The sequence below is a fragment of the Equus caballus genome, chromosome 26 (genome assembly GCF_041296265.1).
Source record: "Equus caballus isolate H_3958 breed thoroughbred chromosome 26, TB-T2T, whole genome shotgun sequence".
Lineage (NCBI taxonomy): Eukaryota > Metazoa > Chordata > Mammalia > Perissodactyla > Equidae > Equus > Equus caballus.
In genome coordinates, this window is record NC_091709.1 from 11,370,441 (window position 1) to 11,398,233 (window position 27,793).

A 27,793-nucleotide genomic window follows, 5' to 3' on the forward strand; every position below is an offset into this window, starting at 1 on the left:
AAAACTTTAGTCAGTGCAAAAATCTATCACTACGCCTGTTGTCTTATGTTTATATGTTCATACCCCAATTGTGAATACCTTGAAGAAATGATTCCAGTTACTTGTTTATATTTCTAGGACTACTTCAGGGCTTGTTACAACTCATCAGTCATGGTTTGGTGAAAATAGTAATAACTACAATAACACTTAAAATACATAGTTATCCCTTGTACTGCAAAAACACTTCATACATATTGGCTCATACGAACATCCTTGCAACAGCACTTTGAGACTATTCTAATCCTCACTTAGTAAATGAGAAAACTGAAGTTCAGAGACAGAAGCAAGACTTTTATGAAAGTTGCTGATGCTCCTCAACTTTCTGTTCTCTATACCAGTGTGGTGTCCAGACGGAGCATCAGCATTGCTCAGATATTTCACGCAGTGTTAAACATGCATGTTCTCAGGTTCCACCCCAGACTTATTCAATCAGGAAATCTGAGGTCAGGGCCCTATAATCTGAGATTTAACAGGTCCTATAAATGGTAATGATTCCTGCCAAAGTCTGAGAACCACCGCTGTGTAACCTAATATAGAAATGTCCTAGCCAATAAAATGAGATCAGCTATGACTTTCAAACAACTGTCACCCAGAAACTTGGAAATTAAACTCATATGTTAGACAATTATGGAGAAAAACCAAATATTTGTACAGAAAAATGATTCAGCCTGGAATCAGAAGTCACTTTGAAGGTCTATATGTCCATCATATAGAGTCTGAAACCTAATACAGTGTCAATATGCTGAACTGGCCAATGCTTAGTTAAAATACTTGAAAATAATCTTTTCCCTTGACTGTAATAGCTGCTTTGGGATTTATATCATGTCATACATTCCTCTTTATAAGAAAATATTCTCCATAACTTGTTTTATCTCTCCAAAGACATCTTAAACATCTCCAGGTCAAGGCTCTTGTTCTCTTCATTGGGATCTTTGCTCATGCACCATAGAATGCATTACAATTGGGAGAAATTTTAACAAGTTTTTCTTCAATGGAATTGGATTGGACTCAATTAGCCCATCTTTTCCTGCTGCTTTACATTAGAGATTGTCTTTTTAAAAAGTGGAAAGTGATATTATAGTAAAAATAGTTAAATGGTTATAGGAAGTTAAATTTTGATCTCCGAAAAGACAAAATAGTGGAAGGTAAGTATGGAGCCCTCCTTTCAGTGAGCAGTGTTTGCTGAGGGATTTGAGAGTGAACTTGCATTTGGCACACCCTGAGGACAGCAACAGGAATGAATGTTCACTCTGTGCAGAGTACTGCACTCCACATATTTGCATATACACTTATACTATAAAGTATAGACCACTCAGGAAGTTCACCGTCTGGTTGTGAAGACAAACTAAGCCAACATGCAAAAGAAGAGTTATAAACAAATAAATAGCTATATAGATGAAAGCAAGTGCAGGGATAATAAATGCTCTATCAGCAGCCATACACTGGAGAACATAGGGAAAAGGGATACTTCTCCACTTCCAGATGCAGCATGGAATCATTCACCGATTCTGGATGCTGTTTGGTCGTGACTTTTGTTCTAGTCTTGATTCAGATGATTTTAAAGAATGATGTTTATAAGATCAAGCTTTTCCTGTTTTTACATATAAACAAAAGTCTCTTCCAGACCTTATATGATCGAATCTGTTTGGCCTTCAGAGCAGAAGCCAAATTTGTCCAAAATTAAGAGATTTCATGAAAATATGAGTACCTCATAGGCTTCTCAGAAGGCTGTGATGTTAAAAACAGTCAATCGATATTAATGAAGCATCTAGTATGCTAGTCTCTGAACTCTCTGAGGATATAGAAGACAAACACTTGAAACACAAATAAAGTGCTGAGAAATTGAGAGGAACAGATAAACCAAACAACTAAATAACTACTCATGTCAGAATTAAGAAAGCGATACATATAAGTAATAAAACAATTCAATTGAAGGAGAGTTTTTAAGAGCATTCTAGAATAAACCAAGCCCTTCACACAGAAGGACACATGTGTTGTGTAAGGATTCCCTGTCTGGAGCATTCTTAGAGGCCAAGGAAATGGGATTTTAAACGTATCCTGCAGTTTAGGTCTTTCCATCAGGAACACTTAAGTAGAAAAAGTAGCCAGATCAGACCCTTGCTGTAGTAAGATAGCTCTGGAAGCTGTGTAGGGGGTCCAAGTACGGAAGATCTAAGCAAGTCCAGACAAGCCAAAACAAACACATCCCGAAGACAGAGTTGAATGGACGTCCCAAGCCCTGGCAGAGTGTACAAGCAAGTTTAACGGTACCCTGAAAGTTTAACTGACCCTAGCAAAGTGTCTAACTTGTGACTTGGGGGCTTGTATTTCTCCACATTTTGTCCAATAAAATGTATTTATTAGAATTTCTGAAACAAAAACTTAGTGATTAGGAATAAATTATAGACAAGTCTCTATTTTGGGAAAAAACATACAGAGAGAGTAACTAAAATAGAAAAGAGAGAGAATAATTGTATAAAGTTATATTTTTTCAGTAATATAGGGAATCTTATCTGTTGAGCTTGAATGCCCACTAGTAAGAATTATTGTTATTCCGATATGAAATATTAGAATTACAAGTTAAAATAATCAGAATGGTGTGCAGAAATGTATCTTGTAGAAACTTCCTTTGAGAATAATACATCCTGCCATGCACAGCGGAGACATTTGTAACAATCATCAGAAATAATTCTTATACTTGGATTTTAATGTACATGTGACATCAGGTATGCGGGGTAAAAAAAAAAAACCCTACTACTAAGCTTACTAACCACCTCCCCTATAAACTCATTTCCCTCTAAAAATATGTGTGAGAGTGTGTGTGTTCACATATAAATATATGAAATAGAGAGAAGCATATTTTTTGCCCCCTATGAGAGCTACTAGGAATCAAATTTATTGATGTTTAGCCAATTTTATTCCCAGAACTTTGTAATTCCAGAAACCAACAAGTTGAAGAAATAATTCACGGAGTTTCTCTGTCTATAATCTACATACGGTAGATGAATTCTGAAACAATAACATCTAACATGTAGTCTTACGATTGTAAAGCATGAATCTGTGTGTCTTTTATATGTTAACTCGTTTATTCCTCCAACTTTCTCATGAGGTATATATTGTTTTTAGACCTGTTTTACATAAGAGGGAACGGGCCATACAGAGATTATATGAATACACCTTGGAAAATTACCTAATTTAAAAAAAATGGGCAAATCTGGTTCAAATTACACTTGATCATAAAGTGTATGATTTGAGAAAGCAAACGTAAAATGCCCTGTATCTGACCCTTTATGCTAATTTCAGCATATTCATTTTGATTTGACGGCCTTTCCTCATTCTTACCTTTAATCTCCTTGTCGTTCTTGAACCATCTGATATCAGCCGCAGGTTTACTACCAGACGTTTTGCAGGTCAGCTGCATCAAGTCCCCCTCCATCACTGGGGAGGAGAATCCGCTGATCTGAGGCTTCTCCGGAACACCTGAAAGTTAAGCAAACGAATGACGTGGACATCCATCTCCAGGGCTGATTTGTTCCTGTGACTACGGCTTTCACAAACCAAGCTGAACTGGGTGGTTAACTGACAGTAACTTCAACCAAGAATAACAAACTGCTATATCATAAAATAAACTGCTTAAAACATATGAAAATATATAGGTAGGTATAGATATATATATCCACACGATATATATATATGTATCTATACATATGTGTGTATACATATTTATATAATATATTAAATATATGTATTCCAGAGAGCATTTAAAATGCATTTAGTTCAAAGTAGTTTTTTAAATTAAATTTTATCTGCAAAAATACCCTTGTAAGTCTTAAAAATAACCATTCAGTATATCTTAAGATTTACTGGTATAGAGATTTAAGAAGGTAAATTGTTTGCATTGGGGGGAAAAATCCAAAAGTACATTTCTTTATTCTTTAGCAAACTGTGATTTAACTAAAATAGCACCTTTCATTCCTGATGTCATAATTCCTAAAGATTAAAACGATATTATCTTCTGTGTACTTTATTCAAGGAAATGCATTTTGGAATAACAGAGTCATCAATAATTGCAACTACACTTACTTTTCTGATTCTTCTAAAGTAGAGAATGTCTCTTGTCATCTGTTTTAGAAACGAAATTGTAGTTTTGTGGAACACGGTACGTATTATTTTTAATGCTAACCACTGATTATCCTTTCTAGTCCAAATCATACAATAAATAAGCAGATTAGTAATATGTAGAGATAGAATATGGGTAATTTAAATAATAGAACATTACACATTTCTTGGGCAAAAATATTCTGTTGTCATGGTAGAGTTTATTAAAATTTCTTCTAAAATTATTCAATAATAAAGGCAGACTGAAAGCTTTGTTATTGTACTATTTAATTCAGTTTGAAAAGAATAAAATATGAGAATGTTGAAAAGCATCAATAAAAGAAATAAAACTTAAAATAACAAGAATAGCCAGGAAAAACAACAGATCAACATACTCTGATTAGCTGGCTAATTTTTTTTTTTCTATTCACCTTTATAGTGTCCTTTTTGTAAAAAAAAATCTATGCCACACCATCATTTAATAAACTAAAATTAGCCAGTTATCTATTCTTGTACTCTCAAGGTGGCTCTCTACAGAACAATACATTAACCTTAGGCAATTGTTATCCTGAAATACTTCATTTTTAGTGGGTATATTTCGTCCTTAACGGCAAGCTTGTGAAGATTTTTATAAAATAGGCCCTGTGGGACTTGCAAAGAAACATATTTCATATCTTATGTGCAAAACCAATTCACTAGCTGGATTAACTTTAATATTCCCACCCAAAAGAACAGCATGCATCCGTTCTTCTCAATGCAGTGTTATGCCTTTATCTATCAAAAAAGGAAGGCAGGCTAGGGGCAAAAAAAATCAATCTTTAAATTCCTGTAACTTGTTCTGTACACAGGTGTGTTTCAATGAAATGCAGCAATTTCAGCTGATTGGGCCCGTGACGTCTGTGGAATCCCAGAGAGCTCTGAGCTGCAACTTTATTTCCTTGGAATCTCTATAAATATATTGCTTTTTTGTGTCACTTTAACCTTGCAGAAAATGGCCCAATATTTAGAGAATAAAAGCACAAAGAAGCTACAAACTGCATGCACAAGTGATATTATGTACTTCATTTAGGAATCTAGAAAATTACAAAGTCAAAAGGTGAGAAGACACAAAGAAATATCAGGGTCATTTAAATGCACTGAAATACACAAAGTTCATGTTTGAAAGCCGTAAGAGAGTAGAGAAGGCCCCCATCAGGTGACTACTATGATAAAATGGAGGAGTACTCTATAGACACATTGAATTCTTTATGCTCATTATGCTATCACTTTGTAAAAGGATCACCCTATACACAATCTATAGATAATTTGATACAAAAGGATTCGTTGAAAAACAAGAAATCTGGTGTCTATTGCTGGCTAAGGAACAAAATGGCTGTGTGCTCTTGGGAAGTCATACAAATCTTTATACTTCCCTTTGTCTGTTTATAAAATGCAGAAGATGACTAAGTGATTTTTGAATGCCTCTTGTCATAATGTAGCAGAGAAGGGATTAAATTACATCTATTAATAGGATTCTCAAAATGCATATGTGTTATTGAATCACGTTGCTATAGCAGAAGGCATCTCTCTGGCTTGTGACTGCACAGTGTTAGCCCCTTGCACTTACCTAGAACAGTGAGATAGGCCTTGGAAGTTTTGACAGGCATTGTAAATAAAGAACAGGTGTACTGTCCTTCATCGGAGAGAGACACATCACTGACGCTGATACTCAATTCATGCCAGGAAGCCCGAACCAGCTCAATCCTATTGTCCCTTAAAGCTGGGAAGAGAAAATATTGAAAATGCAATAACAACATTAGATAAGTCAGTACTGTTAGATTATATATTTTTAGCACAATAAACATTTTCTTTGGGCACACATCTAATTCTTATTTCCTGAAACAATTTAAAGGACAGTTTAAATATAGTGAAATATTTTATCAGATTTTTTAAAAGTCAAAGTAGAATTAGGTGCTCCTTAATGTTCTCAGAAATAACTTTTTAATTAAATGATTGCATCTCATATAATACTCTGGATGATGTAGACGTTGATGGTGATAAGAACAGCTTTCCTCCACATCTTTCATGGAATGCTAGTGCCAAGAAAATCTATAAACAAAAGGGTTCACTTCTATGGATGGATAAATTTGGGAAAACTGCGGCAGCTGTCTTCCTTCTAAGAGACCAACAGCGAATATTAGCATACTAAAAGCTCTCTGCAGTAGAGACACCTGTTGAACTTCATTTAAACCAGAGCTGACATTCAACTGTAAAGCACCTGCAAAGTCCTGGATGCTGAAATTTTCTCTGATTGGCTTGTGTCTCTGCTGTATTGTCTGTTAAATATTTTAATATTCTTTGGTTCAAACCACCTTTTATATCACAGAACATTTGTTTTCACAGGAGGACTCTTAGTATCTTGATGACTTATGCTCCTTTTGGACAAAAACAGCTAAAGTTTAAAGATCATTATACACCCCACTAACTACAGCTACAAAGCCTGAAATTAAACAAGATGCAGCTAAAGAATTACTCTGGTAGGTAGAAAGAGTAGGGAGGACTGGTTAGGGACACCAGGACCTGAAGAGTAACACAGTGGCTCCCCAACCAATAGTAAAAGGTAATGCAGGCCTGGCTTCTCCTAGTCACAACCTAGCAACAGAAGGAGGCGAGCTAGAAGAATTTTTTTGCTGACAAATGGGAGCCCCGCCAGCAACATCAGGAGATAATGGCCACCAGCAACGGGAGTCAATTGGGAACATCGCTGACAACAAGGGTCCATGGAAAGCAATCTCTTTCCCGTGGGGCTGGAGACTCCTCTTCCCTACTAGAGACACTGGTCTACTGGGCAACATGGGCAGCAGGCTGATCCCTCTATAAGCACCCAGCCCTGGAAGTGATCTTCCCTTGAGCTAGAGAACCTCTTATCCCACCTAGAGCCACCAGGGAGCCTGGCCTAGTGAAGTTCCTCTATCCCTTAGGTGGTGCCAGTAGACATCAGTGTAACCCTCAGTGAAACTAGACAACTCACGCTGACCAAAAGCACCATAAAGGCTCTGAAAATTAAACTTTTGGTGGAACCAGGCCTGCAAATGTAAGCTAGGACGCAAGCACTAAACCCAAACAGGATGACTCCCTCCCAGAATAGAAGATTTAAATAGGATCCAGGGTCTCCTAACAGAATAGCTAAAATGTCCAGGATATAATAAAAAGAATCACAAGTCACACCAAATATGAGGAATATCATAACTTGAATGAGAAAAAATAACCAACAGATGCCAACACTGAGTTGAAATGGATATTGGACTTATCTGACAAAGAATTTAAAGAAGCCATCATAAAAATACTTTAACAAGCAATTAGAAATTATTTTGAAACAAATATAAAATAGAAAATCTCAGCAAAGAAAAAGAAGTCATAAAAAAGAACCACAATGGGGAATTCCAAGATGGCGCCGTGAGTAGTCCTCTTTGTCTCTCGCCCTTCGAGTCTACAATTATCTGGACACTTATCGCTTGACAAAGGATATCCAGACAGCATCTCAGGACGTCTGAGACACCCACGCGACTATACATCGGAAGGCGGACGGACTTTCCTCCGGGAGGATGTGGAAATAGGTGAAAACTCTCCGACCCCGACGGGCAGCCTAGTACCCGCAAGCGGCTTTCTTCCAACGGACGCCCCCAGAGGATCCACACACATCTAGGGCAGGAGCGAGAACACAACAGAGGAGCGACGGTGGAAACAGGTGACCAGAACCCTACCTAAACCCCCCGCAATTACTCCTAAACGCAGAGGGAAACTTTGGAGTTGCACACCTGAGCCCGCGGGGAGAGTGTCTCCCCGCCATTGGCGGGGAGACCCGGCCTGGTGCTCGGGGCGCCCGGAGGGTCCCAGAGAGAGACACGGAGGGCACGGAGGTCTCCCAGCTGCCGTTGCCCGCCCCGTGGGACTAGGGATTGCCGGAGATCTCGGAGAGGACCGGGGCGGGGGAACTTTCAAAGGCCGGATCGGCGACCCGGAGGGGAAGTGCCGGAGCTCCGCCAGGCAGCAGACAAAACTCTCTGTCTGCCATTAGCAGAGGGGCCACGCCCAGCATTCAGGGCTCCCGGCAGAAGCTCGGACAGAAGCCCAGAGGGCGGGGCGTCCCCCAGCTGCCGTTGCCCGCCCCGTGGGACTAGGGATTGCCGGAGATCTCGGAGAGGACCGGGGCGGGGGAACTTTCAAAGGCGGGTCCAGCGACCCGGAGGGGAAGCGCCGGAGCTCCACCAGGCAGCAGACAAAACTCTCTGTCTGCCGGTAGCAGAGGGGCCACGCTGAGCATTCAGAGCTCCCGGCAGAGGCCCGGAGAGAAGCCCAGACGGCGGGGCGACCCCCAGCTGCCGTTGCCCACCCGGTGAGGCTAGGGATTGCCGGAGATCTCGGAGAGGACTGGGGCTGGAGAGAGTTCCAGAGACCCAGCTTAGTAGCCTAGGGGGAAACCCTACAGGCTCACAGAAGCCTTAGGGAAAGCCTCTGCACAGCACCAGTAGAAGGCACCCAGCCGCCAGCCACAAGGCTGGAAGACCCCAGGGCAAAAGCAGCATAGCTAGGTGTACTAACCACAGACTGTAGAAGATGCCAATAGCTCTCCTGCGACCCATAGAGGACAAGTGAGATTTGGTGGGTGCCGACAGCAACCGAGCGACAAATAAAAGTGATCCCACCCCTGGCCGCTGGAAAAGCCCATAACACCGTTGCAGACCCCAAGGAGAGAGCGCATCTAGGTGGGCAACAACAGTAGGCACCTGCAGCCTGAAGCCCCCCGTGACGGCCCCCACGGCAGAGGAGGGAATCCAAAGGGCCACTGTGGCTACGAAGAGGGGCCCAGGCCCAGTTAGCAACTACGGACAGGGTTCCTGGTTGGTGAAGTATAAACAGCTGCTCCCCCCACCGCAGCAGCTGAAACAAGTGAAAGGAGCAACTAAACTCTATCTCCATGCGGAGGCACAAATCAACATCATCAAGCAATATGAAAAAATACATTAAATCTCCAGAACAGAAAGAAAGTAACAAATACACAGAAAACAATCCCAAAGAAAATGAGATATATAACCTAAATGATGATGACTTCAAAACAGCCATCATTAAAATACTCACTGAGTTAAGAGAGAATTCTGACCGACAACTCAACGAGTTCAGGAGCTATGTCACAAAAGAGTTTGATACGATAAAGAAGAACCAAACAGAAATACTGGAAATGAAGAACACAATAGAGGAGATTAAGAAAAATCTAGATGCTCTGAACAGTAGGGCCGATAATATGGAGGAAAGAATTAGCAATTTGGAAGATGGCAATATAGAATGGTTGCAGGCAGAGGAGGAGAGAGAAGCAAGACTTAAAAGAAATGAAGAAACTCTCCGAGAATTATCAGACACAATTAGGAGATGCAACGTAAGGATTATAGGTATACCAGAGGGAGAAGAGAAGGAGAAAGGGGCAGAAAACCTATTCAAAGAAATAATGGCTGAGAACTTCCCAAATCTGGTGAGGGAGATGGATCTTCAGGTGACAGAAGCCAATAGATCTCCAAACTTTATCAATGCAAGAAGACCAACTCCACGGCATATAGTAGTGAAGCTAGCAAAAGTCAACGACAAGGAGAAAACATTAAGGACAGCCAGGCAAAAGAAACTAACCTACAAAGGAACCCCCATCAGGCTATCAGCAGATTTCTCAGCAGAAACTTTACAGGCTAGAAGAGAGTGGAATGATATATTCAAAAATCTGAAGGACAAAAACCTACAGCCGAGAATTCTCTACCCAGCGAAAATATCCTTCAAATACGATGGAGAAATAAAAACTTTCCCAGATAAACAAAAATTAAGGGAGTTCATTGCCACAAAACCTCCTCTTCAGGAAATCCTCAGGAAAACCCTCATTCCTGAAAAATCCAAAAAAGGAAAGGGGCTACAAAACCAAGAGCAGAGGAGATAAGTAGAAGGACAACAACAGAGAGTAGCAGCTCTACATCAGAACAGATTAAACCATGGGACGAGAAACAAAGGAAACTGAAGAAAACCGGAAAACAAGACACAAAATGGTAGTGGTAGGCCCCCACGTCTCAATAATCACTCTAAATGTAAACGGATTGAACTCCCCAATCAAAAGACACAGAGTGGCAGGATGGATCAAAGAACAAGATCCAACAATATGCTGCCTCCAGGAAACACACCTCAGCCCCAAAGACAAACACAGACTCAGAGTGAAGGGATGGAGAACAATACTCCAAGCTAATAATGAACAAAAGAAAGCAGGTGTCGCTATACTAATATCAGACAAGGTAGATTTCAAAGCAAAACAGATAAAGAAAGACAAAGAGGGACAGTATATAATGATAAAAGGGACTCTCCACCAAGAAGACATAACACTTATAAATATATACGCACCCAACACAGGAGCACCAAAATTTGTAAAGCAACTCTTAATAGAACTAAAAGAAGACATCAACAACAATACAATAATAGTAGGGGACCTCAACACACCATTAACACCAATGGACAGAACATCCAGACAGAAAATCAACAAGGAAATAATAGAATTAAATGAAAAATTAGACCAGATGGACTTAATAGATATATATAGAACACTTCATCCAAAAACAGCAGGTTACACATTCTTCTCAAGTGCACATGGAACATTCTCAAGGATTGACCATATTTTGGGAACCAAAGCAAACATCAATAAATACAAGAGAGTTGAAATAATATCAAGCATCTTTTCTGATCATAACGCTATTAAACTAGAAATCAACTACAAGAAAAAAGCAGAGAAAGGTGCAAAAATGTGGAGACTAAACAACACGCTTCTCAACAAACAATGGATCATTGAAGAAATTAAAGAAGAAATCAAATATTATCTGGAGACAAATGAAAATGAGAACACGACATACCAAATCATTTGGGATGCAGCAAAAGCAGTCCTAAGAGGGAAATTCATCGCAATACAGGCTCACCTCACTAAACAAGAAAAAGCTCACGTAAGCAACCTCAAACGACACCTAACAGAACTAGAAAAAGAAGAACAAACAAGGCCCAGAGTCAGTAGAAGGAGGGAAATAATAAAAATAAGAGCAGAAATAAACGATATTGAAACAAAAAAGACAATAGAAAGGATCAATGAAACAAAGAGTTGGTTCTTCGAAAGAATTAACAAAATTGACAAACCCCTAGCCAGACTCACCAAGAAAAGAAGAGAGAAATCGCAAATTAATAAAATCAGGAATGACAGAGGAGAAATCACAACAGATACCAATGAAATACAAGAGATCATAAGAGAATACTATGAAAAACTATATGCCAACAAATTGAACAACCTGGAAGAAATGGACAAATTCCTAGACTCCTACAATCTCCCCAAACTGAATCAGGAAGAAATGGAGAATCTGAATAGACCAATCACAAGTAAGGAAATAGAAACGGTAATCAAAAACCTCCCCAAAAACAAGAGTCCAGGACCAGACGGCTTCTCTGGAGAATTCTACCAAACATTCAAAGAAGACTTAATACCTATTCTCCTCAAACTGTTCCAGAAAATTGAGAAAGATGGAGAACTCCCTAACACATTCTATGAAGCCAACATCACTCTGATCCCCAAACATGACAAGGACAACACAAAGAAGGAGAACTACAGGCCGATATCACTGATGAACATAGATGCAAAAATCCTCAACAAAATTTTGGCAAACCGATTACAGCAATACATCAAAAAGATTATACACCATGATCAAGTGGGATTTATACCAGGGACACAGGGATGGTTCAACATCCGCAAGTCAATCAACGTGATACACTATATTAACAAAATGAAAACCAAAAACCACATGATCATCTCAATAGATGCAGAGAAAGCATTCGACAAGATCCAACACCCATTTATGATAAAAACCCTCAGTAAAATGGGTATAGATGGAAAGTACCTCAACATAATAAAGGCCATATATGATAGACCCACAGCCAACATCATACTCAATGGACAAAAGCTGAAAGCCATCCCTCTGAGGACAGGAACAAGACAAGGGTGCCCACTTTCACCACTCCTATTCAACATAGTTCTGGAGGTGCTGGCCAGAGCAATTCGGCAGGAAAAAGAAATAAAAGGAATCCAAACAGGTAACGAAGAAGTAAAACTCTCGTTGTTTGCAGACGACATGATCTTATACATAGAAAACCCCAAAGAATCCACAGAAAAACTATTAGAAATAATCAACAACTACAGCAAAGTAGCAGGGTATAAAATTAACGTGCATAAATCAGTAGCATTTCTATACACTAACAATAAACTAACAGAAAAAGAACTCAAGCACTCTATCCCATTCACAATCGCAACGAAAAGAATAAAGTACCTTGGGATAAACTTAACCAAGGAAGTGAAGGATCTATACAATGAAAACTACAAGACTCTCTTGAAAGAAATAGGCGATGACATAAAGAGATGGAAAGACATCCCTTGCACATGGATTGGAAGAATAAACATAGTTAAAATGTCCATACTACCTAAAGCAATATACAGATTCAATGCTATCCCAATCAGAATCCCAAGAACATTCTTCACAGAAATTGAACAAACAATCCTAAAATTCATATGGGGCAACAAAAGACCGCGAATTGCTAAAGCAATCCTGAGCAAGAAAAACAAAGCCGGCGGAATCACAATCCCCGATTTCAAAACATACTACAAAGCTACAGTGATCAAAACAGCATGGTACTGGTACAAAAACAGGTCCACAGATCAATGGAACAGAATTGAAAGCCCAGAGATAAAACCACACATCTATGGACAGCTAATCTTCGACAAAGGAGCAGAGGGCCTACAATGGAGAAAAGAAAGTCTCTTCAACAAATGGTGCTGGGAAAACTGGACAGCCACATGCAAAAGATTGAAAATTGACCATTCTTTTTCACCACACACCAAAATAAACTCAAAATGGATCAAAGACCTAAAGATTAGGCCTGAGACAATAAGTCTTTTGGAAGAGAATATAGGCAGTACACTCTTTGACATCAGTTTCAAAAGAATCTTTTCGGACACTGTAACTCCTCAGTTGAGGGAAACAATAGAAAGAATAAACAAATGGGACTTCATCAGACTAAAGAGCTTCTTCAAGGCAAGGGAAAACAGGATTGAAACAAAAAAACAGCTCACTAATTGGGAAAAAATATTTACAAGCCACTTATCCGACAAAGGGTTAATCTCCATAATATACAAAGAACTCACACTACTTAACAACAAAAAAACAAACAACCCGATCAAAAAATGGGCAGAGGACATGAACAGACATTTCTCAAAAGAAGATATGAATATGGCCAATAGACACATGAAAAGATGTTCATCATCGCTAATCATCAGGGAAATGCAAATCAAAACTACACTAAGATATCACCTTACCCCCGTTAGATTGGCAAAAACATCCAAAACCAAGAACGACAAATGTTGGAGAGGTTGTGGAGAAAGAGGAACCCTCATACACTGTTGGTGGGAATGCAAACTGGTACAGCCACTATGGAAAACAGTATGGAGATTTCTCAAAAAGTTAAAAATAGAAATACCCTATGACCCAGCCATCCCATTACTGGGTATCTATCCTAAGAACCTGATATCAGATATCTCCTAAGAGTCCGTTGCACCCCTATGTTCATTGCAGCATTATTTACAATAGCCAAGACGTGGAACCAGCCTACATGCCCAGAAACTGATGATTGGATAAAGAAGATGTGGTATATATACACAATGGAATACTACTCAGCCATAAAAAAAGACGAAATTGGCCCATTCACAACAATGTGGATGGACCTCGAGGGTATTATGTTAAGCGAAATAAGTCAGTCAGAGAAAGACGAACTCTATATGACTCCACTCATAGGTGGAAATTAGTATATTGAGAAGGAGATCTGATTGGTGGTTACCAGGGAAAAGGGGGGGTGGGGGGAGGGTACGGAGGGGGAAGTGGTGTACCCACAACATGACTAACAAAAATGTACAACTGAAATCTCACAAGGTTGTAATCTATCATAACATTAATAAAAAAAAAAAAAAAAAAAAAAAAAAAAAGAACCACAATGGAAATTATAGAAATAAAAAACACAGTAACCAAAGTAAAAACTCACTGGATTGGCTCAACAGTACAGTGGAGATGACAGAGGACAGAATCAGTGAACTTAAGGACAGAGAAATAGCATTCACCCAATCTGAACAACAGAGAGAAAATAGATTGTAAAAAACAAAAACAGAGCCTCAGGGACCTGTGGGACAGTAACAAAATATCCAACATTGGTACCATATGAGTTCTGAAGAAGAGAGAGAGTGGAGGTGATGGAGTATTTGAAGAAATAATGGTTGAAAATATTGCAAATTTGGCAAAATAAATAAATGTACAGAATCAAGAAGACGAGCAAATCTCAAAGAGGATAAACCCGAAGAAGTTCATATCAAGACACATCAAAACTAAGCTTCTGAAATTCAAAAACAAAGAAAAACAGTCTTGAAGCAGCCAGAGATAAAGACATAGTGCCTACAAGAGAACACCAGTTCAAATGACAATAGATTTCTTATTTATCATGGAGGCCAGAGGGAGTAGCCCATTTTTCAAGTGGTGAAAGAGAAGAATTGTCAAGAATGAATTGTTATCCGGTGAAATTAACCTTCAGGCATCAAGGGGAAATAAATATATTCTTAGAAGAAGGAAAACTAAGAACATTTGTCTCTAGCAGATCTGTCTTAAAGAAAAGCTAAAGCAAGTTTCTTCAAACAGAAAAGAAGGATTCCTGGATCATCAAGAAGGAAGAAAGAACAACTGAAAGAACAAAAATATGAGTAAATACAATACAGACTACCCTTCTTCTCCCGAGCATTCTCAATTATATGATGGCTGAAACAAAAATTGTACTATCAACTGATGCAGTTTTCAATGTATACAGAAGGAATATTCAAGACAAGTAAGAATTGGGCAGGGCAAAAAGACATAATGGAAGTGAGGTTTCCATACTTTGCTCAAAGAGATAGAACACTCCTACTAGTACACTAAGATAAGCCACACATGTATATTTCAATACCCAGAACAACTACTTATAAAATATACAAAGTGATACTCAAAAACTCCATAAATAGGAGGAGATTGGGAGGGACATGAGTACGGTTATAAAAGGACAGCACAAGGATCCTTGTGGTGAGGAACCTTTTTGTATCTTTACTGTAGTGATGGATACATGAACCTACACATGCAATAAAATTGTGTAGAACTAAAGAGACACACACACACACACACACACACACACACACAAATAAGCACACGTAAAACTGGCGAAACCCAAATAAGATTAGTGACTATATCAACATCAATTTTTTAGTGGTGGTATCTTTGCAAGATGTTATTTGGGTGAAAAGTATATGAGATCTCTCTGAATTATTTCTTACAACAGGGTATGAATCTACAACAAACCTCATTTAAAAAATGCTCTGCACATTTGAGGGAGTAGAGAAATGACTAAGATATCAAAGCTTAAAATTCATGTACACATTTGTCACAGAACAAGAGGGCGATCCCAAGTGCCATATATTCTTAAATTACCTGCACCTTCCCTATTTGCTTTGGGAGAGAGAGCAGGCAATTATAAAATATACAATATTCAGGAAAATTCTAAATTTTCATGATTTAAGATACATTTTAAAAAACCTTCTTCCCACACATTCAAATAACAGGTTAATGATTCCAGTCCCTCCGCTACTTTGTTTGTTAACTTGCAGGTATTTGTGAAACTGATTTTTATTGAATATAAGAAATTGTGTCTGTGACTCCATTAGGAAACAGCAGACATTTTTTTTAAATGCCTATTTCATCCTCTATCTTCTGCATGCCCTGATATATATGCCTTGTTCAGTTGGTAGAGGAAAACAGTGGGACAGAGATTTGTTATTTCCCCAATAGGACCTCGTGCTATATCAACCACTTTTCAAAGCTGTGATTTATTTAAAAAAATATTTATCACGCATTTCTTGGTTTTTAAAAAAAGAAGGCACCAAAAGGGAAAACCTCAGGTTTCTGCCATGATACTGTATGAGTAAACATGTTCCTCACCCACTGTGTTCAATTTCATTTCCTCTAACACAGGGCCCACTGACAGAGAGACAGAACTTAACAATTTTCATGAATTTTGGCAAAAGGAATCTAACTCTCTTTTTGTCAAATTTTTTTGTGGAAACTATATGATATCATTGAAGTCAAACTGAATTGCTCAATACATACAGATGTACAACTTTCATATTTAAATCATTTGCATGGAGTAAAGCTGAAAGTATTGACTTTGGAATCAAAAGACCTACTCTTGGCACTTACCTGAGTTCAGGTTTCCTGTGGATAATAATTCCTGATTTATTCCCATCTTTGGATTATGATGTGAAGTAAATGATATCATGTAGTATGTAAAGGGCTTTAAAATAAATCTACAAAGATATTATTAAAATATCTTAGGTTTGGAATCCTGATGTGAACCTTAATGTTTTAGTGCCTGAAATGTCTCAGTTGACTCAGCTTACCAAATCACGTGATATTTTGGGTTGTTTTATGATCACTATCACCCTTGACTAAAAGGTAGGCTCTGAAAAGCAGAATGTCTGCATTTTAATGTAAGCACTGTTATTGATTAACCATATGAACCTAGCAAGTAGCTTAAATGTTGTGTGCCTCAGTCTGCAGAGTGTTAAGTGGCGATCATAATTGAGTGAAAGTATAAGAAACATGGTTTAGAGAACTGAAATATATGAATATATATTCAAAACCTGAAAAATTTTCCCAAGAACCAGGGAACTGACACAATTAATAAAGTGATTATTTTTTGTGTAAATTTTTTCCATAATTCATTTGCCAAAACAAAAGAGCTACCTAAGGAGATTCTCACTGGACTGAGCATTTTAAACAAATCTTGCATCCACAGCATTTATCTTTTCAAGTTTAAAATACTTATGATGACATCTGTGGTTCTCTCTATCATAGCATTTCAAATATGAAAAAATAAAGGAAAAACTGTAATAGTCCAAAGAGGGATAATATGACTCAGTGGGTTCCCTGCGAGCAGCATCCTTGTCTTGCTCATCTCAGCACCCTGCTCCATCACTATCCACACGGGAGGTATTCAGTGAAGGGCTATTGAACTGAGACTCAGAGCCAAACTCTGTCTGCAGATGATAAGAGCGGAGTGAGAAAGCACTGAACGAGGAAGTCCTCTTCAATATATCTCCACAGGCTCCCCCATGGGAGAGAAGTCAAAAAAAGAAGAAAGAAAGCGTCCCGTTTAGACCCTGTTGCGCATAAAAGAGCTAGAAACATCATGCTATGAAAATTTTTAACAAAGTGATAGTTCATTGGAAAATGATTTGAAATCCTGAATGAATGATCTCTGAAGCTATTGTCATGTTACCGTGCGGTTTCCAAATGAACACAAAAGATAGCAGCTAATCAGAGACGATCTGTATTATTTAAGTTTTCTACATAGTAAGCCCCAGATAGATAGTGAACCTGAATAAAGAATTGTGATATTGTCAGTTGAAGTGAATTCAATCTTAAAATAAAAGTTGCTTTCCTTTGAGAACACAGAATGTTCACCGTTATCTAAATATCTTTTGAAAAAATAAAAACTGAAACATTTCATTGAAAAACAGAAAGATTTTAAATATTACCCTAGGAATAATTGAAGAGAAGAAATGAGTATGTGTAACAAAGAATGAAAGGCAATTGCTGACCCATCCCAGAGATTACAGGTGAGCTAATGGGTTAAGTAGGCTGCTCTGGGTCCTGCCTCACCAGCTCTTAGGGGCCTGCCACCCAGGTGAGGGGATTTAATGATTCAGAACTCTGAGCTCTGGAGCATTTAATCCCAGCTGCAAATAAGGAGCACTGACCTTATTGAGTCGGAATCTATTAAATCGTACTTCACTCTGGATAAACATTATTTTCCCAATATACCATTGGTTCTAAATAGTTCATCTATCATACAGATGCATATTTGGGATTCATGCTAAGTAAAAGAAAAATTCCTAAGACAATTATTGGAGGATTGAGTCACATTTTATACTCATTTCTACCAAAAGTTACCTGCATAGTTAATATGTTGTATATTAATTACGTAGTTTTAAACTAAACTTAATAACATTAGTACTACTGAATTTACCTGATGTTATTGATTTAAGAACCTGATAGCAATTTGGGCATACTTGCATTTAATAGTTTTCCTGCCTTACATGTTATGATATTTATAAAAGTGATCACATACTTCTTGCCAGAAACATTTTCGAGTATCTTTAAATTGGTTTCCAGTGCATAATAATTCATGTCACACATTAGCGTGCTTAAATAATAAAAAACATATTTCATTATGTAATCACTTTTAAGAGATTATTAAAAGGCAGCAAATAACTTCATGGCTTTTGCAATTTTTCTTAGTTCACCTATTTGACCTAAAACTTCTCCAAATCAGAATTAGATCTCTTTGTATTTCCCACAAGGCCTTGCACATATTTTGGTACATATGGATGCCTGTTAATAATTTATTGAATTAAATTTAATAGGTGGATCATCAATCTTGTGCATATAATCTATAATTTTACATATTAACATCATTTTAGAAAATTTCACCTATTAAGTGAACATTATAGACTAAATGATTTTATCATTATAATTCACTATATTTTATAGACAGTACTAAAGGAAAAACCTACATCAAGATGGTAGATGTCATCTCAAGTGTCATCTTGGCTACTTAAATTCTCAGCGTTGTTTCTGAAAGTACACCATCTTACACCCATAGGACTTTAGCCAAAACAATCATTGTATACATTTACACCTTTTTATAACACATTTGTTATCCAACCAATAAGTTCCATTTTGTAAAGTAAATTTAACATCATTGAGGTGATGGGATTTCAAAAACCATAGACGTGTCATCCTTCCTTCTCTTTGCTCTTAGCTCAAGTCCCTACTACCCAGTTGTCCCCACTTGATTCCTCTAGGGAATCCAGATGTGCGAGTACAATAAACCAAGTTCTTTCCATGGGAAACCTGCATCTAAGATCACTGCCCATGGCCTTTGAATCAGTGTCAAGTTTTATTGTGCTGCCTGCTGCCTGCAAATAGACTCCTTCCCCTGATTCTGACCTTGTTTGAAGGTTGCCTAGACCAGCACTCTGTTTTGTTTCCCAGCTTCTGCAACAGACCTGCTCTCTGCACACGGCCGCCTAGACCTGCGCTTACTGCCTACTCTGCTTTGCCCCTACTGCTTTCTCTAGAACTGACGACTAACCAAATTGACTCACACAATCTGCTAGCCCCTGTTTTTTCAGCTGAAATCTCTACTATCCCCAACGGCAAGAACTAGGACTAAAAGTTAAAGCTTCAGGGAAATGAACTTTGTTTTGGTATACCACAATGAATTTTCTACTAATTAAATCTGTATTCTCATAAATCAGAAAGGAAAAATAAGTCAAGCTCTAATAAAGCTTCAAATGGGTCACAGATTCAAGGCTTAACTCGTCAGAACTTACAATTGGTATATTGACAAGTATGAGGTCAAACATGCCTCTAGACATTGTAAAACAGATAAGATAGAGAAGGAAATGTAGCACTTATTCTCATTATAAAAGTGTTATTTTATTTGTTAATAGCCCAAATACTTCATTTGTTAATAGTATAATCATATACTGATTATAACCAGTATGTGTTATTTGTAATAGTACTTTGGATTGCTAGAAAGAAAGGAGTTAACACACACAGAATAAAATATCAAGATAGTGAATGCTTTTCTGTTTTGTTCCTTTACAATAATACAACATCAAACAATCTAAATCAATCTTCTGGAAAATTGGTAAAAACAACCATTGCTCCAGAGCTGATATTTAGTCTACCAAGTTCCAGCCTGGACTGAATTTTTACTGAAACCATAGTAAATGGAGTTTTAGAATAGAAATGCAAACAGAATCCAAGCAATAAATCTGGAAACTGTGTCACTCTTTGAAAGAAGTTTTTCCAGTGGTAGAATTTCAATTTTTAAACCCCGGCTTTTCTTACTTCAAGTGTATGAAAACAAAAGGTCATTACTCTCATTCCTTATTTGTAATCTGTTATTATGAAACATTTAAACAAGTGAAATGTTACCATCCCTAAAATTTACTAAAAATTAATACACTTGGGCATGGAAAATTTATTAATGTGTTTGAGGGATGAATGTAAACTGATAGTTGTTTTCCAATCTTCTCGTCTTTGATAAGCCTTCCCTTCTTCCTCAGGGTGTCCTCCTCGTGATCTGTCCTGAAGAAAACTCCTCTACTCTTTTCTCTATTAAATTCCTAAAGCCCTGAACTTAGACCACTTACAAAATATACCTCTATCCCTAACCTACTATCACGTCTATAAGATAGCACTGAAACTGTTTGTCGTGTAACGTAACCTCCTAAAGATCTGAAATGTGCTTAGTTTTCTAGACTATTTCCCCATTCCTCCTCAAAATGCCTAATAATACAGAAACACATGAGTGTGTGTTCACGTATGTGTTCAAGTAATCCATGCCTCTTTACCTGAAGGCATACATTCCATCTGCGTGTCTCCAGGTCATACTTATCATTCAAGCTAATCAAAATATCGCTTTCTTGGTAAATTCTCCCATGCTGTCCACCTCCAACCACATTCATGTCTTCTTTTAGGCTTCCAGGGCAGGAATACACGTGAAGCTCAATCATCATTTGTAGAGCCAATGAGAGATTCAAAGTGAACATTATATGGGCTATTATTTATATGTTGATATGTACCTTTTGTCGTCTTAGATGGTATCTCCTGGAGCATCTGGCCATGGATGAGACTGCTTCCTACTGCCCACAGTGATTAGCATAGTGCTCTGAATATAATTACCATTCTCTCTATTGGATAAGTGAGTGAATAAACAAGTGAAAACACAAATGAGTAAACAAAATGGCAGGTGTACCTGGTGAATCATCACATAGAGTAAGGTAAGTAAGGAGAGGATGATCCCAAAAAAATGACATGTGACCATGACAACGACGTTGAAAATTTTATGTTCTAATAGATTTCTTGCACCTGATAAATTTTTATTTTATAAAATTTGATTTAGAAGAAGTTTGCAGCTTTTGATTTTAAGTTCTAAATATTTAGATTTTTTTCCCACTTATATACAGTCAAAATATCATTAATAGAGATCAAAATTAAAAAATAAAATATAGGTGCCGACCCCATGGCCAAGTGGTTAAGTTCTCGAGCTCTACTTCAGCAGCCCTGGGTTCTGATCCTGGGTGCGGACATGGCACCACTAATTGGCCATGTTGAGGCGGTGTCCCACATGCCACAACTAGAAGGATCCAAAACTAAAATATACAACTATGGACTGGGGGCATTTGGGGAGAAAAGCGCAGGAAAAAAAAAAAAGATTGGCAACAGTTGTTAACTCAGGTGCCAATCTCTAATAAATAAATTAATTAATAAAATATAATAAATACTTTCACAATTCAAACAAAACATTTTTCTAAGACTCCATTCTAAATCTCTTTCTACATTTTAACAGAATTTGAATTATGTAACTGAAATTTTAAAAATTTGACAGTTGAGTTGCCATCCTATACTTTATAGTGCCCTATACCTGTAAATCTTCTAAATCTGTGGATTCAGACATTGAAAATTTACTCCTTCTCTTAAAGATAGTAAGTAGTCTTATCTTACTCCAACTTCGACAATGCCATACAGCAGAAAGAACTTTGTAAAGCCAAAGCAAATAAACTTGTCTTCTTTATATCTCTAGCTAACCACCTAGATATTATTATAGCCACTGATTTTACAATATGGATTTGCTTTGGGATGTAGGGTTGCATTTCAGTGGCTTAAAGTACAGGAAACTTCTTTAACGTGTAATAGTAAAGGACTGCTCAAGGGCAGTGTACATTACAGAAGCATCAGGGACACAGCTCCATCTTCAACTTGTGACTGTAAAAGTCTTCTGAGAGAAAGTGAGACAGGGGAAGCATGTGTAAGAAATCGTAATGGCGGAGACATACTGAAGCATACACACTTCAGCTTCCACTCCGTGTTCAGGCAGATGGCCATACTTCAGGGGAGGCTGGCAAAAGCAGTCGAGCTGTACGCACAAGCTGGGGAGATATTGGTGAGCAGCTGGCAGCATCTGCCTTGCACAGTAGGCTTATTTGTAGCGCTATATCTGTATGCACTAATGCTTCTATATAAAAATTAATATAGATTTCCAGGAATGCTGGAAAACAGTAGACAATTTACTTTCACTAGCAGAGTCATCATTTTGGTGTGTTTTGATACAAAAAAATTCTATGTTACTAAATTGTGAAAAATAATTATGAATCTATTCTTCATGAATATGTTCTCTTCAACACTGCCTTTGATTCAGCAAAGAAGAAATGTCTATGGAAGTAACACTATCATTATTTTCTATTGACTGTGTCATCCGCTAAGCTACTAGCATGACCCTAGTTTTAGAAAACAGGAGGTGAATTATTGTTCATTATCTACTAAATTAAATTTTTGGCATAAAAAATATTGAGCATGGTTTATATTCATTATAAGTGTGCATTAATTGTGTACATATATGCGTAAATTTTTCACATAGAATATGCAATATTCACTCATTTTAATGTTAATGTCAATTTGAAAGAAGATTCTATACATCTTCTTAAATAAACTAATATAGCTTTAATTATGAAGAAAGTTCTACAATTTCTTTATAGAATGATAGAATCTTGTAAAATATGAAATCCTCATTTGAAAATTCCAAATAAAATTTCAAACTTTCACTAAGACAAATGTTGGAAAAGGAAAATGCTGCTGCTACCACACACACACCTCATTCATGTCTTATCAGGACACATTAATTTCATCTCTCTGACAATCTGCATAGTACATTTTGAGAAAGAATAAAAGTAATCCCAAGCCTGTAAACCATATATGATATATATATATATATATATATATATATATATATATATATATATTTAACCCTGGGAAAGTTTTCACTGGAAAGGAGAACATTGAAAGTAGAGGAAGTGTTAATGGCACAGGAATGGGAGATCATATTTATTCTCCTCAAATCTATTAAACGTTAGAAGCTAGTAAGAAATTTATTTGTGTTTAATTTAGAGACTATCTTTGTGTTTGTTGAGCTCTTCACAATTGTGTTGAGTAAGCTCAGGAAACAGTGAGCTCTGTCAAAAACTTTGCTCAAGTAGGAGCTACCTGGTCTCCTGCCAGGAATGTTTAAATGTCTTTCTCAGACTGCAGGAGAGTATGTCCTCAGTGACGTTTGAAGTCCCTTGTAATGACTTCAGGAATCTACCTTTGAACTTTGCTTAGGAGTAACACTTCTTACTTTCAATCATAAATTCAATTCATAAATTTATTCCATCATAAATAGTTTTTGATTTCAGTGATCAGGAATCACTAAGTCAACGGTATATTATATTCTATGTATGCTTTCATCTATTAAAAAAACTTCAGTAGATTTTTAAGGTGTTTTCAAATAATGTTATACCTTAATTTTATTAATAGTATTATTGATCCATATTTTAAAATCGTCTTATGTGAATTACATGTTGTGTTTAATATATAGCTCTAATTCGACTGACTTTTATGCTGAAAATATTGTCGTTTACAAGTTAATGATTCAACAAGAACTGCTCAGATAATCGTGTGTTTCAAAATTCCTTCTTTAGAAAATTAGTATACATCCTCTCACAATGGTTTCTCTTCTCCCACGTTTAACTATTCTCATCAAACAATACAAAATCAAGAATTTAGGGAGAGCAAGGCATGAAGTCATGAGGAAGCACATACCCATGACTAGTCTACAGTGACAGCCTACCTGACAAAATCCATTTTAAGTGAGTTAGAAAAATAGTAGTGCTTGACCAAATGTGTGTGTGTACATACAAAACTGCAGCATATAAAGTATCTTACATAAGATGATCCTCTTTCCCCAATGTCATCTTGCCTGGATAAAAATTAAGAGGCATTTGATTCTTATTAATTGTGTATCTATCTCTTCAAAAAATGGATTAGAGAGAAAAGAATATACCATTTGTCAGATGGCATAAGAACACAACAGGTTAGTTTATAAAATTCAGACCTAAAATGCCAAAAGATTCAACCATCTGCTGACCTGATATACTCCGGACTTGAAAAAACTCCAGTAAATATGCCATTCATAGTAGTAACATACCAATAAAACATGTCTTGCAAAAAAAGTAAGAAAGTCCAATTTTAGGAACTTTAGTCTTGAGAATTTTCTTTACACCTCAAAGTTTAAATAACTTCTAAATGTAAAATTTCAATTATGATTTATTAATTACACCTAATACTCAAATGCTGCTGTATATACAACTACATTCTAGTTTGGAGAATAAAGATCACATCTACTAGAAGCCTCATCCTAACCAGACACCACTCACTTGCTTTTACACGTGTCTGTTCAACGTTTAATATGGGCAGTTTCATGAGGGAGGATTATCAATAAGTAATCATCAAAATGTAATAACTATAAAATTCTGATGTACATTTTCAAAGAGCTTATATGGTAAAACTTTTCTTCCTCATCTCCCACAAACAAAGGTTTGTGAATATTTTGTTTGCTTCTCAAAACAATATTTCCTGAGGTGTTTGTCATATTATTTCTTATTTTCCTTGAGAAAAAATTCTTTCAGCATTTGATACAGTTCACAATTTGATACAGCTCACAATTTGCCTGGATTCATAGAACAAGAAAATGACGTGGTATTTGAACTAAACAGTTTCTGTAAGCTTTAATTCTTTCCAACAATCTACAGTATATTGGTCTCATAGAAATATGAAATTCCTTTTTTACATGCCACCATAAAACCACCATATGTAGCCATGTGGTATAACTCTCATTGAGCATTTATATCAAACAGACAAGAAGATTACATGTCATGCTACTATGGAAATGCGTAAACAAAGGTACACTGGGAGTGAAAAACATCTGCCTTCATTAGATAGATAACCCATCCTTCAGTCTTTGTGACCCTGTATCTCTCCATGGCCCCACACCCTGAGAAAGCATTGAATTGGCGTTTGTAGCAGAGAAGAAGAAAACAACCCAAGACTATGTTGTGTACATTTCTAATAATAATTGCAAATCTCATCTCCTACAGCCTGAAATTAGATTAAATTTTCACAGTTCTGCCTTAATTTAGGGGATAACCTAATTAGTAGGTGAAATAAATTCTAAGTACACAAAGTTTGAAAATCTAGGGACCTGTTAATACATTTAAGAACAGCATTTTTATATTTTTTAAATTCAGGCACAGCCGTAAAAGACATCAATATAATGTAGATTTCATTAATAATAGTCCCTATATTTCTGTGCAACGTGTCTGATATTTTTCATTGCCAATACATATTTGTGACTGAAAGTTTAACAACTTAATATTGATCTTGCTTCCTTCCCTCAATTTCTCCTCTTCTTACTATTTTTCCCTTTCTTGTTGGGAGGAGTTGTGTGTGAATCTTCCAAAAAGTAAATACTATGCCTGAAAAATCAGCGAATTAACATTGATCATGAATGTTGTCTCTAAAATATCTTCTTGCATAAATCAAACATTCAGTGGGAACGTAATAAATCTCAGCAAAAACAAACCAAATCACAACATACTATGTGGAATTTGAAGGGTGAACAGCCTACTTTCTAAGTTTAAATTAAAGTATTTCCTATACTGTTTGAATTTTCTTTCTTTACATCATGTAGTTTAGTTTTTCTTTATCCTAGTTATATAAATTGGTTTTTAAAAAGTGTGAGCTCAAATTATATGCTTTTAGGAGTCTGTCAATGTGCAAAAATGTATGGCACTCAAATTTTGCTTATAACAGAGTTTAGCAAAAAGCAGACAAATTCAGTGGCTGTAAAAAAGAAGAGGCAACATATCTCACTATCTCACTACAACGGAAATATAAAATTTCAGAAAATTTTAGGTGTATATCATACTATATGTATAGTATTATATATAAATAGTATCTATACAATTATTTATATTGCATATAGGTTCACACATTTATATAAATATACTTGTATGTATATATGTTGTATATATAAATAATTGTATAACTAAATAAATAAAAGGTGCAATTTAAAATAAGATAGGACAAAAATTCAATGTACAACTAAAATGAGTGATGCTGAGAAGCCTAGGACGCATGAGGAGTGACTGATGAAAGCTAATTTGATAAAAGGCTTTTAGGAGTGAGTATAGAAAGGACTTTTATTTCACTAATTCACACAAGTAGTATTCCACAATTTACTGAAAAGATGTGAAGAAATATACATCAAATTAGCCATATCATGTGAAATCTCTAATAAAAGAGCACATTGTGTTTTATTGCATTAAGTATAATGGTTCAGCAGTAACATTGAATTCCTACCTTGTAGCTAGGTTGAAATGAGATCTACTGTAGCAGTGCCTTCTGAAACCCAGGGAGAAAGCACTGAACACACTACTGTTGCTAATTCTCAGGAGAGAAAACCATAGTGTGATATGGACGGTTTCAAAGGCTCCTTCCTGTACTTGCTGACTCCACAGCTTTCATATGAAGCTCTGAGATCTGCACTTACAGGCTTTGAGCTTGACTTGGCCTTGGAGACTGAGGCAGCCCAACAACCAGCCTACACTGTGGAAAAGATCCTGGCTCTCTGATACAATGAGGACTGCATGAAAGGGAAGTGTGTACAAAATAGCAGGAGATAATAAGAAAAAATACGTGTTAGAAGTTATCCGCTACAAAACTGTATTTTCTTTGAACATTCTGCAACACACTTAGAAAGGCCCTACTATGCAAATACTTTCTTGGATTTCTTTACCGGACCAAAAAAAAAAAATGCCTTCAAATACTTAATAATTGCTGCTTTTCAAAACAACCAGAATTCTGTCCCCACTGAGCCCCAGAGATCTTATGTTATCATAACTAGTTAGCCAAATAAAAGCAATAACCTGCCACCCAAATTGGATCTGGAAGTGGTAGTGGTATCTTGTATTTGAGGACGTTCAGAATTCACAAATACAACGTAGGTAGAAGGTTGACACAGCGGGAGCTTTGGTAGCCATGCACCATGAGGACTACAGTGGGACTCAACTCTTCTTTCTTAGGAATATCTGAGACCTCAGGGAAATTAGGACAATTGAGATGCCATCTGAGATCTACAGGGCCACTTGTGATTAAACAAGCTAGAAACTGCGGATTGTGCTAGGAGCTAACATATTGATCTACCATCCACTTGTAGATAAGAATGGAATTGAAAGTAATCTTCAAATATTGAATGTCGTCATGCATTAGATCTGGGTAGATCTCTCTCTATGAAAGGATGAATGAGGCTAAGATGACTAGCTTTCTAAAAAAAAAAAAAAACTGCTCTCTCCATTCAATATTTAAATCTGGGAGGTAGTTGCCCAGTGAAGCGCGACTTGTCTCAGCAACCATTCACTTTGGAGCAAAGCCATGTGACTAAATTTAGCCAATGGGATGTAGGCCAAGTGACCTATGTCACTTCATTGCTCAGGTGTTTAAGAAGAGAGAGCTACTCCAGTTTCTCTTCCTCCTTCTCCTGTTTTGAGGTGGAG

The 27,793-nt window shown here is 37.0% G+C and overlaps 1 protein-coding gene across 6 annotated transcripts in view; it reads right to left on the reverse strand.

Moving 5' to 3' along the window:
* Positions 1-27,793, reverse strand: part of CADM2 (cell adhesion molecule 2) — a 1,006,464-nt gene that overhangs the window by 149,322 nt on the left and 829,349 nt on the right. For all 6 annotated transcript variants that reach the window (XM_070252474.1, XM_070252473.1, XM_070252476.1 and 3 more), the window contains 2 exons: positions 5,744-5,896; positions 3,382-3,519 (listed from right to left, as the gene is read on the reverse strand). In XM_070252474.1, the coding sequence (XP_070108575.1) occupies positions 3,382-3,519; positions 5,744-5,896 (291 nt within the window). The remainder of the gene's footprint in view (positions 1-3,381; positions 3,520-5,743; positions 5,897-27,793) is intronic.